The sequence below is a fragment of the Leptodactylus fuscus genome, chromosome 6 (assembly GCF_031893055.1).
Source record: "Leptodactylus fuscus isolate aLepFus1 chromosome 6, aLepFus1.hap2, whole genome shotgun sequence".
In the NCBI taxonomy this organism is placed as follows: Eukaryota; Metazoa; Chordata; class Amphibia; order Anura; family Leptodactylidae; genus Leptodactylus; species Leptodactylus fuscus.
Window position 1 is genome coordinate 87,658,710 of NC_134270.1, and position 15,062 is coordinate 87,673,771.

At 41.3% G+C, this 15,062-nt stretch overlaps 1 protein-coding gene across 2 annotated transcripts in view; it reads right to left on the reverse strand.

Moving 5' to 3' along the window:
• The window catches only part of SPHK2 (sphingosine kinase 2), a 58,253-nt gene extending 43,400 nt beyond the window's left edge, over positions 1 to 14,853 (reverse strand). Inside the window, exons 1-3 of one of the 2 annotated variants that reach the window (XM_075276787.1) lie at positions 14,647 to 14,853; positions 14,222 to 14,354; positions 388 to 953 (exon numbers count right to left, since the gene is read on the reverse strand). In XM_075276787.1, the coding sequence (XP_075132888.1) occupies positions 388 to 802 (415 nt within the window). In that variant the 5' untranslated portion in view covers positions 803 to 953; positions 14,222 to 14,354; positions 14,647 to 14,853. The remainder of the gene's footprint in view (positions 1 to 387; positions 954 to 14,221; positions 14,355 to 14,646) is intronic. The other variant, XM_075276789.1, reaches the window with a different exon arrangement.
• Between the last annotated feature and the right edge of the window lie 209 nt (positions 14,854 to 15,062).

Sequence of the window (15,062 nt, forward strand, 5' to 3'; positions counted from 1 at the left end):
TCCCTATGCTTTCAATGTATTACGCGTGTATCCCATTGAAAGCATAGGGAAAAAAGCCTCCCATTGATTTCAATGGTGAGTGCATGTATGCCGGCTCCCATTCAAGTCAATGGGAGCTGCTTTTTACGCGCTCATTCTGAACGTGTTTTTACGATCAGAATGAGCGCAGCGTTACATCGTGTGAAGGCTCCCTTACATCGTGTGAAGGCTCCCTGAAGAAAGCAGTGGCAGTTTAATATGATTTAGAGGAGATGGTAAACTCCCTTTAAAAAAAAAAAAAATTTAAAAAAATTAACCAGGACATCAAATGCTAAATAAGTGTTTAACAGCTTTTCAACTAAGGAAAAAAACAACAGCTTAATATAACTAAATATATTATGTAATTACCTGTGTTACTTGAGATTGGCACTCCTTGAATAAGACACTTTATCGCAGTTGCCCACTTTTCAGCAATAACTTGGTTCTGTTTATAATCTGAAGCTTCATCCACCCTAAATGTGCGGACCAACCTTTGGCGTGTACGCGTTGAACTCATTGCAACTTTCTTCTTCTTCAGTGGATAGGAATAGATTGAAAAATAGGAAAAAATATCACTGGAGCCTCGATTGCGCATGGTGTGACACCCCACCATATCAAGAATGGGTAGTACTGTACGCTGATCATCCTCAGGTTTAGGGACCAACCTTTGGATGTGGAGGCCTGTAGGTGTCAGACTAAGTGCATAGCGAATACCTTTGGATGGGTAGACTCCAAACTCTCCATGGAGTAGGGTCTCAGATGACTGCTTGTAATCCTTAGACATTATATGTGGCTTGTATGCAGTACACCAGAATGGGTACAATCATACAAGCAAGGATAGTAAACAGAAAAAGTACATAGAAGCCAGACTGGTAATGCATAAAAGCATAGAGGATAGTCAAACCTACACACGTAGGGTATAAATCTTTGCAATGCTGTGGAGAAAAAAAACAAAAAAAGAAACAAAAACACAAAACAAATATTTGTTAACAAAAATAACAAATATTACAAGCACATTAAAAAATCCACACAGATTATTATAAATTGAGTATCTCAACTACTGTGGATCTTAATTATTGCAGGGACATTTCTTCCAATGTGAGATTTGCCTAAAAAGAACACTTTTAAAATATTTTATCTTTATTGTAAAAAATTTAAAACATCATCATAACCAACCGAGTAGGACTACACTGGTGGTTAAACAGGCTAGTTAAAGAAATTTCTTTGGATTCTATTGTTAGAGAAGAAATGCCAAGAACAAATAATATATTTAGGTACATACCACGGACTGCAGTCTTTTCAGATATAATACTGAACATACACAGCTAATTTAATATGTTCATAAAAGAGGTGCTAGATGTATTGCCCTCTGCACTAATATAAAGCTATCATGGTATCAGGTTAGCCCTATATTGGTGCAGAGATTAATACATCTAGCACCAGTTTTATAAACATATTAAACTAGCTGTGTATATTCAGTATTATATCTGAAAAGAGTACAATCCGTGGTATATAACTACATATATTATTTGCACTTGGCATTTATTCTCTAACAATAGAATCCAAAGAGATCTTTCTTTAACCACCAACATAGTCCTACTCGGTTGGTTAGGATCATACATTTTTATAGTTTTCTTTCAAGCAAACTTCACATTATTATTTTAGGACCAAACTTTTTTTTTCACCACTTGTTTTCCAACTTTGTAGCTATATCAGACATTTCTTCCAAAGAGCATAAGTAAACAACGTCTAAACCAGCGGTTCTCAACCTGGGGGTCGAACGACCAAAACACAGGGGTCGCCACATACCTCCCAACCGTCCCGGTCGGTGGGAGGTATGTCCCAGTTTCAACTGATCGGCGCTCGGAGGATGCCGACGAGTTGAAAACACAGTAGATAAACGCTTTAACGCTGTGCTGCGGCTTCTGTTTGTGTAGCCGCGATGTGATGACGTCACATCGCGGCTACAACTATATGAGTGAGCAAGACTGAGCAGGCGGCAGGGGAGCATTGAAAGGTGAGTGTAAGGTTTTTTTTTTTGTTTTAAACATTAAGGTGGAACATAATGAAGCGGCAGATGAAGGGGGGGACGGCATGACACTGGGGACAGAGATGGAGGGACATGAAACTGGGGGAAGAGATGGGGGACATGAAACTGTGGGTAGATGAAGGGGGAACGGCTTGACACTGGAGGCAGAGATGGGGGTACATGAAACTGTGGGCAGATGAAGGGGGGAACGGCTTGACACTAGAGGCAGAGATGGGTGGATATGAAACTGGGGACAGAGATGGGGGGGCATGAAACTGGGGGCAGAGATTGGGGGACATGAAACTGGGGGCAGATGAAGGGGTTATATGAAACTGGGGGAGAGATGGCAGGGGGACATATAATGTATGGGTGACTGTAGGAGGATTATACTGTGTGGGAGCACATGAAAAAATGAATGAGAATGGGCGGAGTCTACATAAACATGGGCGGAGATAAATTCACCGCGATGCACTGCGCGCGTCGCATATTTTGTCCCTCTTTCTAGTCTTCAAAAGTTGGGAGGTATGCCTAAAGCCATCAGAAAATACAGATTTCTGATGGTTTTAGCCACTGAGAAGCCGCGCTACTGTCTGCAGCAGCGCTATTCAGCTGGAACGCAAGCCGTTATGGACGTGTGTTCCAAACTGAATGGGGTCACCGCAACATGAGGAACTGTATTGCGGGGTCACGGCATTAGAAAAGTTGAGAAGCACTGGTCTAAACCAATTTGAACTAAAAATATCAACCCAAAATTTATATACGCACCCATTTAGCCTTCAACTTATAGTGTTCACACTAGGATTACATGGTAAAGTATAAATTGCAATTGTAAAATAAACAGTTAACTGGGAACTTATCACTCCTCAAGACCAAAGTCTAAATTCTAAGAACATTCGGTACTAAAAAAGGGTCATTAAGATCAAGCACTTAGAAAAGGACCTTTCACCACATCCGCCTCTATGCACCCTTTAGTAGCAGCTGCTCCACTAATTCTGACAGGCTTTTTTTCTCTAGCATTTACCATTCCCTATCATTCAGTGCCATTAGTTAGAGCACCAGATATGCTGAAAAGGCTGTCCACCGTCTACTACAGCTTAGGACTGCCCACCTGACCCTAGAAAGGCTGATTAGCATATTGGGTCACCCTCCTGAAAGGAAAATGCAGAATGTGCTTCATCCATAATGGGTATATTAGCAGCAGGAAAAAAAAACAACACACACACACACACACACTTCTCCAGATTCTGCTAGTTTCAAGAGAATTACGGCTTTGCCATCAGGACAAAGAGTTCAGCTAATTGCAGTATACTGACAATGGCTTGGACAGCATCTTTATCTCTCTATATAAAATCACGAGGAGAATATTGAGTTTACTACAATAAGGCTATATATAAGTGTTCAATGCAAATCTGTGTAATGTAATATAAATTTATGGTGCATCTTATTTGATCTGAATTTATATTAGATTTCAAATAATCATAATAAATCTTTCAACAATCCTAAGAGATAGGATATTCCCATTACAGACAACCTTTAAATCACCTCCACTATTTTAAGTTCACACCATCTTTTAATTGTTGCTGCTCCACCAATTCCAGTGCATTGGAGTTTGCTCTCCCCTGATCCGGAGCAACAAGTGCAGTTAGTTTATGTGCCTGATGTGCTATTTAAGCTCTGTAATGTTAGAAGGGTAGTGTCAGGTAGGCGGTGACATGCAGACCTTCAGAGGCAGCCAGAGCCTTCCCTGTTTTTGCTTGACACCACCATTCTTATAGTACAGAGCCTAGCATAATCAGGCACTAAAAATAACAGAACGGATTGTTCAGGAAAGGAGGGGCTAGAGAAAAAATTCCAAATATGCTGGAATCAGTGGAGCAGCATGTATTAAATGATCTAAAGAACTGGGCTTGGAGGTGGTGATCGGTTCTCTCTCCGCCACAATAGCAACATATAATCAGTGACCTTAGTGGCTTCTGGTATGGCATGGGAGGCTGATCACAGGGTTCAAAGCAAGGCCTGTAGGGAAGTCGGGACTACCAATGCCAACTCGTGGGAGACCCAGTTGATAGTCTGACTCATTATAGATGGCAAAGGTGTGAAATAGAGATGAGCGAGTACTGTTCGGATCAGCCGATCCGAACAGCACGCTCGCATAGAAATGAATGGACGTAGCCGGCACGCGGAGGGTTAAGCGGCCGGCCGCCGTCAAAGCGGAAGTACCAGGTGCATCCATTCATTTCTATGGAGCGTGCTGTGTCGGATCGGCTGATCCAAACAGTACTCGCTTATCTCTAGTGTGAAAGTCTAGCAACTATATAATATTTATAAAAATGGGGGGGGGGGGGGGGTGCAACAATAATCAACCCAAACTTTTAAGGAAGTACATAATGCGTCTGCAAATGCGCACCCTTTTGTAGGACCATGTGAAGTTAAAGATCTATTTCTGTAGGTTAGCCAAGGAGGAAGAAGTCACTGTTGGGAGAGTACAAAAATAGAGGATACGAGGTAACCATTTTAATTGAGTGGATTATAGCAATCCAGGAGAGGGTAGGGGAGAGAAATGCAGTAAAATCCTTCAAAACCTTGCATACTTCCATTTGAAATGGGGATCCAAAGAATTACAGAGGTTAATGCCAACATATAAGACGTTATCTCTAGTCTGGAAGAGATGGTTTAAAACCATCAATTTTGCAGTGGCTAGGGGAATATTACAATGTAGCATTTCAGGTTTAGATGTGTTAATTTTAATGCCCGATAGAATTGCAAATTGTGAGAGGTTATTAATCAGATTCAGGAGCAAGAGCAGAGGATTTGAGATTGTTAGCAGTATATCATCTGCAAAAAGAATAGATTTATGTCTATGAGTCCCAATTTGTACACCACTAATATAAGGATGGGAACAGATGGCGATAGCCAGTGGTTCAATAGAAGGGACAAAAAGTAGGGGACAAGAGGCAGGCTTGATATAGATAGACATTGAAGAGTCCATAGGAAGTTTTAAGTAAGAGATGGGGTTGCAGAAAAGGCCACAACAGGCATTTTAGAAGTAATGCCGTTAATGCCCATGAACATCAGGACATTAGCAAGGTAATGTCTAGGACAGACTGTCAAAGACCTTTTCAACGTTTAATCGCAATAAGAAATAGACTTACAATGTGAATTGGCCCAATGAATGTTACAAAGTTTTCGAACATTATCAGAGACTTCTCTACCCGGGATAAACCCAACCTGGACGGAGTGTATCAGGGATGACAGGTGAGGCAAATGGGTGGTGAGGATAAGAGAGAATAATTTTAGGTCCAGGTTTAAAAGAGGGATGGGTCTGTAGTTAGGATAGTCTTACCTGGTTTAGGGATAACAGTTACGGATGCAATAGGCATATGGAGGGAATTTACCACCTTGCAGGATGCAATTAAAACAATCTGAAGGAGGTGAGGTGAGAGAATGCATTGAAAACATCTTACAGAATCTCTTGATCCATTGATGGAAGTAGGGTAGGCCTCAATCACAAAAACACCAGGCTGCGTACTTCTTTCCAAATAATGGTAACCAGTGATAAAGAGTGTTATCAATCAAAAATCTTATTTATTTAGTAGTCTAAACGTGTCATTACAGAAAAAAAAAAAAAAAACGCTTCTTAAAAGCAAGAAAGGATCAAGGCCCATCCTTCATCCAAATCTAGAAAATGTTCACTAGACTGCCTGGAGGTTGAAAGGGTCGATTATAGCAAGAAAGGCTTGATCTCCCTTAGATATCCAGACTTTGATGGTTTCTCTCTAAATCATTACTACTGTATATACTTGAGTATAGGCAGACTTTTTCAGCAGTTTTTATGCTGAAAAAGCCCCCCACCCCCACCCCTCGGCTTATATTCGAGTCAGAGTCCAACTCAGGGTCATTTGACAAATGCATTGGTCAGGGGCCCCGATCGGTTACTTAACCACTGCATTTGCATAGGCAAAATGAGGCACAAGGACCTTCAAAGACCTACATATATTAAATGAAGGGGGAGTGTCCTTTAGTGCTACAGATATAAGACACTCCCCTATCTCTAGCAAGAGAGAAGAAAGCCCAGGAAGAAGGAGGCCCCTGCATCGAGGAGAGGAAGCTAGAATAAAGTGAAAGTAAAACACATAGGTACCTGCTGGATTACTATTCCTAGTAATGTCAGGCATTTGGGGTTATTAATTTAGTTTCAGTACCTCCATGTGCCTCATATTAATAACCGTTAATCCCATCATGTACCTCATATTAACCCCATATAAGGGTTACTAATATGTGAGACACATGCGGGGTACTAATAAAGGACCTTAATTATGAAGACAGCTAATTATTACCTCCATATGCCCCACATATCAGTAACTCTTGTGAGGCACACAGGGAGTTAATGTGAGGGACATGATGGGGTTAACTGCTGTTACTATGAGGCACATGGAGTTGCTAAACTGTAATGCACATGACCAGACTTTTTATCTGCAGTGGTGGATAAAATTATGGACTATTATATTTCAATGTGCCCGAACACATAGATGCCTTCGCTTTTGTAGCCGTGTGTCCGGACCAAATCAAAGAGCTGCAAATTATGACTAGGCTTATACTCGAGTCAATAAGTTTTCCCAATTTTTTGTGGTAAAATTAGGGGCCTCTGCTTATATTCGGGTTGGCTTATACTGGAGTATATACGGTACTTCAATTTACAAAAGATCTGGAAGAGATTCTGTGCATGGTATCATCCTCAGGTTCCTATATGCAAATTAAGTGGACTAATTAGTGACCCTTGAACCCTTTTAACATCATGGGGCAGAATATTTTAACCTGTAGATTCACCATTTTCATTTCATGACTTTGCGCTTTGGGATATCTTCAACACTCAGACTATTCACAGAGATCATGAAGGAGGTAGCAGCATTCTTGAGGTTGAAGAATATCCAGATAATACCCTACTTAGATGCCCTTCTGATCACTGTGGCATCTGATCGTCCACGGCTGCACTGTGACAGCTCTCCTTCAGAATTTGAAAAGAAGTCTGATTCCCAATACTAGCAAGAGATTCTTGAAAGTAATCCTAGGCTTTCTTGCTGGAGGAGATAAGTGTCCATTAAAGCAGAAGTTGAAATTCTGCACCATTGCAAAGGCTATGCTGGGAATCATGACTGTGTATCCATGCTTTATTATGGGGCCAGTTTACGATCTCACAATCTACCTTTGGACAAGATATCTCTCTTAATGACTGTTCAGAAATCATTAAATTGGTGGCTAGGAGATCAGAATCTAAACAAAGGTGTATCGTAGTACATTAGTCCGATTATAACTATTTACGTACGCATGTGCCTGGTTTTGGGGTGTCCAGGATCACCTGTTGCAGGGTAAATGGTCAGAGGATTGAGCACTTACTACCACTAATTATCGACAGCTAAGGGGAATGAGTAACTCTTCAGCAATTTCAGGACCTTATGTGCTTCATTTTTAAAGCTATAATAATAATAATTTTGGGGGGATGGACAATTCCAGAATTCCAAAACAAAACAAATTGTGATTTAACAAAAATTCAACAACTTGTATAATGAACTCACATAAATCTTGGGAATAAGAACTATAACGATACAGGTGATAAGACAGTGCCACCAGAGCACAATCATGAGGAATACTGGAGTATAGGGAATTAATATCACATGACAGCCATAAGTCCGAAGGGCCCCAGGAAAAAATCATTGAACATTTTAAGTAACTACTTGGAGTCCATGATATAACCTCGGATCCTTTGGACCAACGGCTGCAACAAATCATCCACCCAAGCACATAGCTTTTCACTATATGAATCTATACTAGCAATTATGGGGAGCAAGGGTGGGGAAAAACTGCCTTATGAGTTTTGGGTAACCCATTAAATATCGGGGTGATTGGAAACGTGTCAATCAAAAATTGTTGTTTGGATTCAGGAATGATTCCTAGGCTTACACCTTCCTTGACCAAATTTTCTAATGCCTGATTGAAACATGCGGTAGGATCCCCTTCTAAAATTCTATAAGTTTTTTTTATTATGTGATCTATATTATAGAATATTGTTGGGATTGATTGCTGTATATCATATTTAGGTGCATTATATCTAATATGACTGCACACATGTGCACACATGGAATCAATTGAGAATTTTTTGAATGTTGGGTGGGGTTTGTTGGGGTGTTCATATACGATTCCAGACTGGTATCATTCATGCTATGACTAAGAGACCGCAATGTAGGTTTCGAAACGTGTAGGCTTTTCTTGTATTTCCCCACTACAGCATTCGCCACATGGGAAATGTATATCGCTATACATTTTTGGACATAGGAAGATATACAATTTGCTTAGGTTTGTTTATGGGGTTTTTTCAAACACTTTTTTGAACACTTGTTCTTATATTTATTTTTTTAAACCGTTTAATTAGCCCCGCCCCTGAGCAGAGCTTGCCGTACATGCCGCCACTTTCCATTCACTTCAATGGGACTGCTCGTGGTGAAAGAAGCAGCCCATTCATTTCTATGGGGAGCGCTCGTATGCCGGCTCCCATAGAAATGAATGGAGCTGCTTTATACGCCGCTTATTCTGAACGTGTTTTACGTTCAGAATAATCTTCAGTATATGTAGTGTGAATGCACCTCAACATTGAAAAGGGGTCGATTATTTATAAAGGAACTATTATTAAAGGGAACCCACTCTAAAATCAGCGCTAGCCCCTCAATGATTATGTAATCTGCTGCCTGAGGATAGAGGCTCATCTCGCTTCATGGTAGATATGGCCGTGACCCAAAGTTATTGGAGGGTGGCGCCATTCTCACATATCCTGTAACTTTTGCTGATTGCATAACAAGTAAGGCTGCTTACTTGTCATGTGAATCACTATTCACCACAAATGAGGTTTCTGCACCGAAGCAAAGCTTCTGTAGATGTAAGCAGTATTAGATGTAGCTGGACAGAATTCAGGTCACATATTAGTTAAGTCTTATGAAGAAAGTAAGTTCCTACTTATCCACTATCTTATGTTCATTCAAAATGAAGACAGGAATAGGCCTATGCAAGTGTTTAAAGCAATTTTTTTTTTTTTTTTTTTTTTTTAAAAAGAGCAAATTCATAGTATGCATGAAATGCCATTTCCAGGGCAAACTCTATACATCCCGTTTACAGCAGTGCTGGCTAGTTCAAACATATAACTAAAGCGCTTGTGGTGTGAAGCAGTGTTGAAATCACAGTAACCTATTTTAACACCAGGATCAAGACAAAGTAGAAACTTGAGAAGCATATTATTTCAGTGACAGATTATAATTCCTTTCACACTCCAAGGAGTGCAACAACTCTTTTCTTCTGGGGTTCTTTATGCACTGAATCTAAGGGGTTCCATAATCAGAACCAAGCACCTAGTCCCCTAGACACTGTACCTCTTCTACTGGATTTACAGTTACAAGCGCATCTCAATAAATTAGAATATCATCAAAAAGTTATTTTTTCTTTAGTAATTCAATTGAAAAAGTGAAACAAATTATATTGAGTCATTACAAACAGTGAATTTTGTCAAGTGTTTATTCATGTTAAGGTTGATGATGATGATCGAGGCTTACTTGGCACCCACTTCTTTATTCTTCACTTGATACTAAAGTAGGAGATGATCTGGTCTACAAAATTCCTACGTTCTGTGCAGGTATTTCAACATGGATCTCCAGACATCTAGTACATAGAAATACCTTTCTCTACCCAAAGTAAGATTCTGGAAAAATGAGGCAAGAATGGCCTCTTGAGAGTCCAGGACGAAGACCATTTAAGTGGGCAAAACGTGCGGCGGGCAGTGTTTGATGGTGTAGTAAGCTATTGCTGGCGTTCATTATGTAGTATTGGCTGGGATTTGGCATTGTGTACATTCTTACTCATAGGACTCTTCTTTGCATCTTTACTACTTTCCATGGTATTTATACCTAGATGTTAGTATATTTATTATGTGCCCATGAGTGTTTGGTACATGTATTCATTTAGTCTCACCAGCATACTCAGCTTCACTATACACACTATCTTGGTATCCCTGGTACTTAGACTTATGAAGTCCCCCATGTCTTATATGTATTTATTGTTTGCGTTTATGTATCCATACTTTTATTCAGGGTATTAATAAATTTATATGTTTTATACTATTTGGGTGTGGATGTTTGTTTTGTTATCTTGACTGCTTCAGTTGGGTCTAGACATAGATTTGAGGGGCAAAACCTGCCTTCTGCAAAACTTAAAGGGGCATTCCCATGTACATAACCATTTTAAAATTTTTAGATGATTCAAAGTTAGTCATTTTTGCAAGTATAAGTAATTAAATATTTTGTAGAGTTTTAAAGATTTTCTCTAAATATCTTTTAGTCACTGTCTTGTGGTCTTGATCTGTTACCAGTGGATACGACCATGAACCCAAGATCTTTCTAAGGTCAGAAAATCAGCCATGATTTCCTTAAAGAGGACCTTTCACCACTTTTGGGCACATGCAGTTCTATATACTGCCAGAAAGCCGACAGTGCGCTGAGTTCAGCGCACTGTCGGCTTTCCCGATCTGTGCCCGGTGTACAGAGCTTACGGTGCCGGTACCGTAGTGCTCTATGGTCAGAAGGGCGTTTCTGACCATTAGCCAGAGACGTCCTTCTGCCTCGCGGCGCCTATCGCGCTGTGCTGTGGAGCGGGGAGGAACGCCCCCTCCCTCTGCTCACACTGCTCGTCCATAGACGAGTATTATCAGGAGCGAGAGGGGGGAGTTCCTCCCCGCTCCACAGCACAGCGCGATTGGCGCCGCGAGGCAGAAGGACGTCTCTGGCTAATGGTCAGAAACGCCCTTCTGACCATAGAGCACTACGGTACCGGCACCGTAAGCTCTGTACACCGGGCACAGATCGGGAAAGCCGACAGTGCGCTGAGTTCAGCTTTCTGGCAGTATATAACACTGCATGTGCCCAAAAGTGGTGAAAGGTCCTCTTTAATGAGGCCGGGAGTTCTTCTTATACATGTAGTGTCCCGGCCTGATAACTCTGCTACAATAAGAAAACCATGACTGGGTTTTTGACAAGTCCTAGACCATATAAAGTTTCTGCATTTGTGGACGTATCCATTGGCAACCGACCAAGACAACAGACTGTCACCACTAAGATGGTTAGAGAAATTCTTTAAAACGCTGCAGAATTTTTAACTACTTACCGTATATATTCGAGGATAAGCCGACCCAAATATAAACCAAGGCCTCTAATTTTACCACAAACAAATTTGGAACACTTATTGACTCGAGTATAAACCAAGGGGGGGGGAAATGCAGCAGCTAGTTGAAAATTTCAAAACTTAAAATGGTTGGAGCTTTTGGATGCAGTAGATGCTGGGAAAGGGGAGGGGGTGTTTTGGTTGTCTGTCTGCCCCTTCCCTGAGCTTGAGTACTGGGTCTCCCCCCCACTTGGAATTCAGTCTGGCTGAATATAGCATATCTGCAGTGCTCCTATTAACCCCTTCCCGACGGAATAGAGGAACTGCAGATACCCTATATTCAGTAGAATGGTCACTTTCAGACACAGGGATACCTAATGTGTATGTGTTTCACAGTAATTTTCTACTTTTATATGTATTGTAGGGAAAGGAGTGATTTAGAACTTTTATTTATTTTTTTAAACCTTTTTTCTCGTTCACTATTTTATGCGAGATTCTATACATTACTATTGCGGCTGGTCATAGACCCCCCTTCCCCCCCCCAAAAAAAAAAACAAAAACTTGACTCAAGTATAAGCCATGGGGGGCTTTTTCAGAACAAAAACTGTGCTGAAAAATTTGGCTTATACTCAAGTATATACGGTATATTTGAAAAAATGTTAAACTTTTAATTATCTACAAACAGAGATATGATTATGTTCATGGGAATTCCTCTCCTCCTGTCTGCACAAAACTGAGATCTAAACCAATCACAATACCTTGTAGGGCTGTCAGAACAATTTACAATTATGTATTTCTTATTTCAGGACCACTGCTTCATTTTTGTAAAAAACCATCCTTTTATAAATGTATATGCTCCCCTACCACCGACTTTCTACATTACATTTATTAACATTTTTGTTTTACTGTAATATATGTAGGTCACGTTTCTGCTGACATTGAGGGGTCTTTGTCTAATCAATATCTGCATCTCCAACGTCAGTGGAATGTATCTGTCCCCCAGCTCATTATATCCACCATTTCGCCTTCATCACTGGAAGGTCGCCTTTCCATTGCGTCTTTCGGCCACCCACGCATGCGCAATACAGCAGGTGAGTGGCAATGAAGTTTGGGGCTGCCAGGAAGAAAAGGCAAGTGTAATGTGTCTGGGGGTAGAGTGAAAGAGGAAATGCGAAATCCATATTATACCATTCAGGGGCCACTGTGGAGCATATAGAAATATATATATTATAGTGGTGGTGGATCGGCTGTGGAGTGTGTGTGTGTATATATATATATATATATATATATATATATATATATATATACACACACATACATACATACATACACACACACATACACACACAGTGGTGGTGGAGGAGGAACTGCTGCTGACATTGTTATCGTGGAGATCCGCTGCTGGAGGGCCACAGGTTGTGCAACACTTTTGTAAAGACAGCGGCATTGCACTACCTGTGTAGTTCCGCAGCTGTTACTGAACTACAGCTCCCATCATCCCAACCTGTCCAAGCCTGGTGGGAGTTGTAGTTTTGCAACAGTTGCTGGGCCATATTGACAGGTTGCCCTGAAGTAGCATTTGCTTCGGTTAATGTAGAACGCACCAGGGCACACTTTGTTCTTTTAACGTGCATGCACCTCCTGGCTGCCACACAGTACCAATATGCTTGCCACAGTGGCCCCCACACAGTACAATATGCTCCATTTCCTGATATTATACACTGGAGTCTTCCTGGGCAATAATTTCTGCTAATTTCAGCACCCAGTCCTGGGATGGAACAGATAGTCTGATACCACCCAGCCGATAGTAGAGATGCTAATTTGCATACTGAGTGCTGAAACAGACAGAAATGACTGCTCAGGAAGAGTAGCTGGCTAGAAAAAAAAAAAAAAAAAAAGTGGAGCAGCATTGAAGGATGCAAAAAATTGGAGTTTGTGAAAGTGGTGAAGGGTCCTTTACAATAAATTGCCCACATTGTATCCAATCTCCACTTAGGTCAATGTGACCCACACATACATATACTAGTCACCCCATAACCTGTACAGACACCAATTCATATACTACTGAAACTTCAAGCTACTCATATATGCCCTACTCTCTCTGCACATACAAAACTAACCCTTGCCCAAGCACTTTCTGATCCAAGCATGAAATAAAGAGTGGATTTTATGAGTGTCATAATTTTTTTCTCGCATCTTGGTGTCTTGTGTGTTGGATTACTTATATGGACTGGTATCACACAGCACCACTAAGTGTGACTGAAAACGTCCAGCATTAACTAAACTTGGTAGTGCCAATCTGGTCTATGCTTTATGCTTGTTGAAAGATATCACCCTGTTGCGGGTACACACTCTCTGGGAACTCATACACTACTCACCCTACTGCTGGTATATCCACTACCCTCTCTAGACATCCACCACTCACTCTGCTCCTGGTACATTCACAACTGACTACGGACACTCAGTACTCATTAGATAGATCTGTTTTAATGTTCAGTCCTTTAAAACTCACCCTGCTGCTAATGCACCCACTACTCTCTCAGCACACTCAGAATTCACCTTGCTGCTGGTATATCCACTATGCTCTGCTACTGGTGTTCACTATTCACCCTGCTCTTAGTACACAAACTACACTCTGTACAGGTATATCCACTACTCTCTCTAGACACCCGCCACTCAGCCTGCTCCTGGTACACAAACTACTCTTTCTGCACACACAGTCTTCAGCCTGCTGGTGGTATATTCACTACTCTCTCTGGGCTCCCATTATTTACCCTACTCCTGGTGTACCCTTTGTTATTCACCTGGATGCTGGTACTCACACTAGACTTCTTACACAAACAGTATTCACCCTACACTACTCTCTCTAAGCACAGAGTATTCACAGTGTTCTTGGTACACAACGTTATACTCAATGCCACTCAGTATTCACCCTGCTACTGGTACATTCATGACTTTGTCTTCAGGTACAGAACTCACTGTGATGCTGGCAGGGCTGTGGAGTCAGCAGGCCAAATCTCTGATTCTGACTCCTATTTTTCCATAGACCGACTCCATCACAAATGGTCGACATCCATGGTCAGTCAGAAGCAATAAAAAAGTGACTGAAGTCCTATGAAAAGTAAATATGCAGCTAGTTATACAATATTAAAAATATCAAATTATTTTTTAATTAGATTTTACTGAAGCAAGAGTCTTCAACTTTCTTCTAACTCCAAAAAATGGTCCTGACTCATGCTGCCCAACCCTGGCTGCCGGTCCATAGGCTATTCTGGCTGCTGGCACATACGATAGGCTATTCTGGCTGCTGGCACATACTGTAGGCTATTCTTGCTGCCGGTCCATAGGCCATTCTGGCTGCCAGTACATACACATATTACACGCTCTGGACACGCAGTACTCACCCTGCTGATATGCTGTATGATACACAATTTAGCACATCATGAGAGAGAAGCGTCTGCTCATCCAGAGATCAGCCTGCAATGACACAGCAATCACCGAGCACAAAGGGCTCTATGTCCTGATTCTTCTGCCTGCACTTCCCACTACTTTGAATCAGCTTCTACTAAAACAGGAAGTAATGAGGGTAAAGGCTAAATACTATACTTGGTAAGGACCGTCTGACGTCAGAAGGTCACATGACATTCTGAAGTCATGTGACTGGGAAGGCGTGACTTTTCTTCCATAATTCTTACATGTGAGTAGAAATTGCAGCCCGTGTACAGTAAAGGGTCGTGTTGCGCTGTGGCGTACGTGGTAGACGGGGTGTGGGGGGAAGGAAATAGCGAGCTTGTGGCCCCTGGGAGATGTATTTACTGTG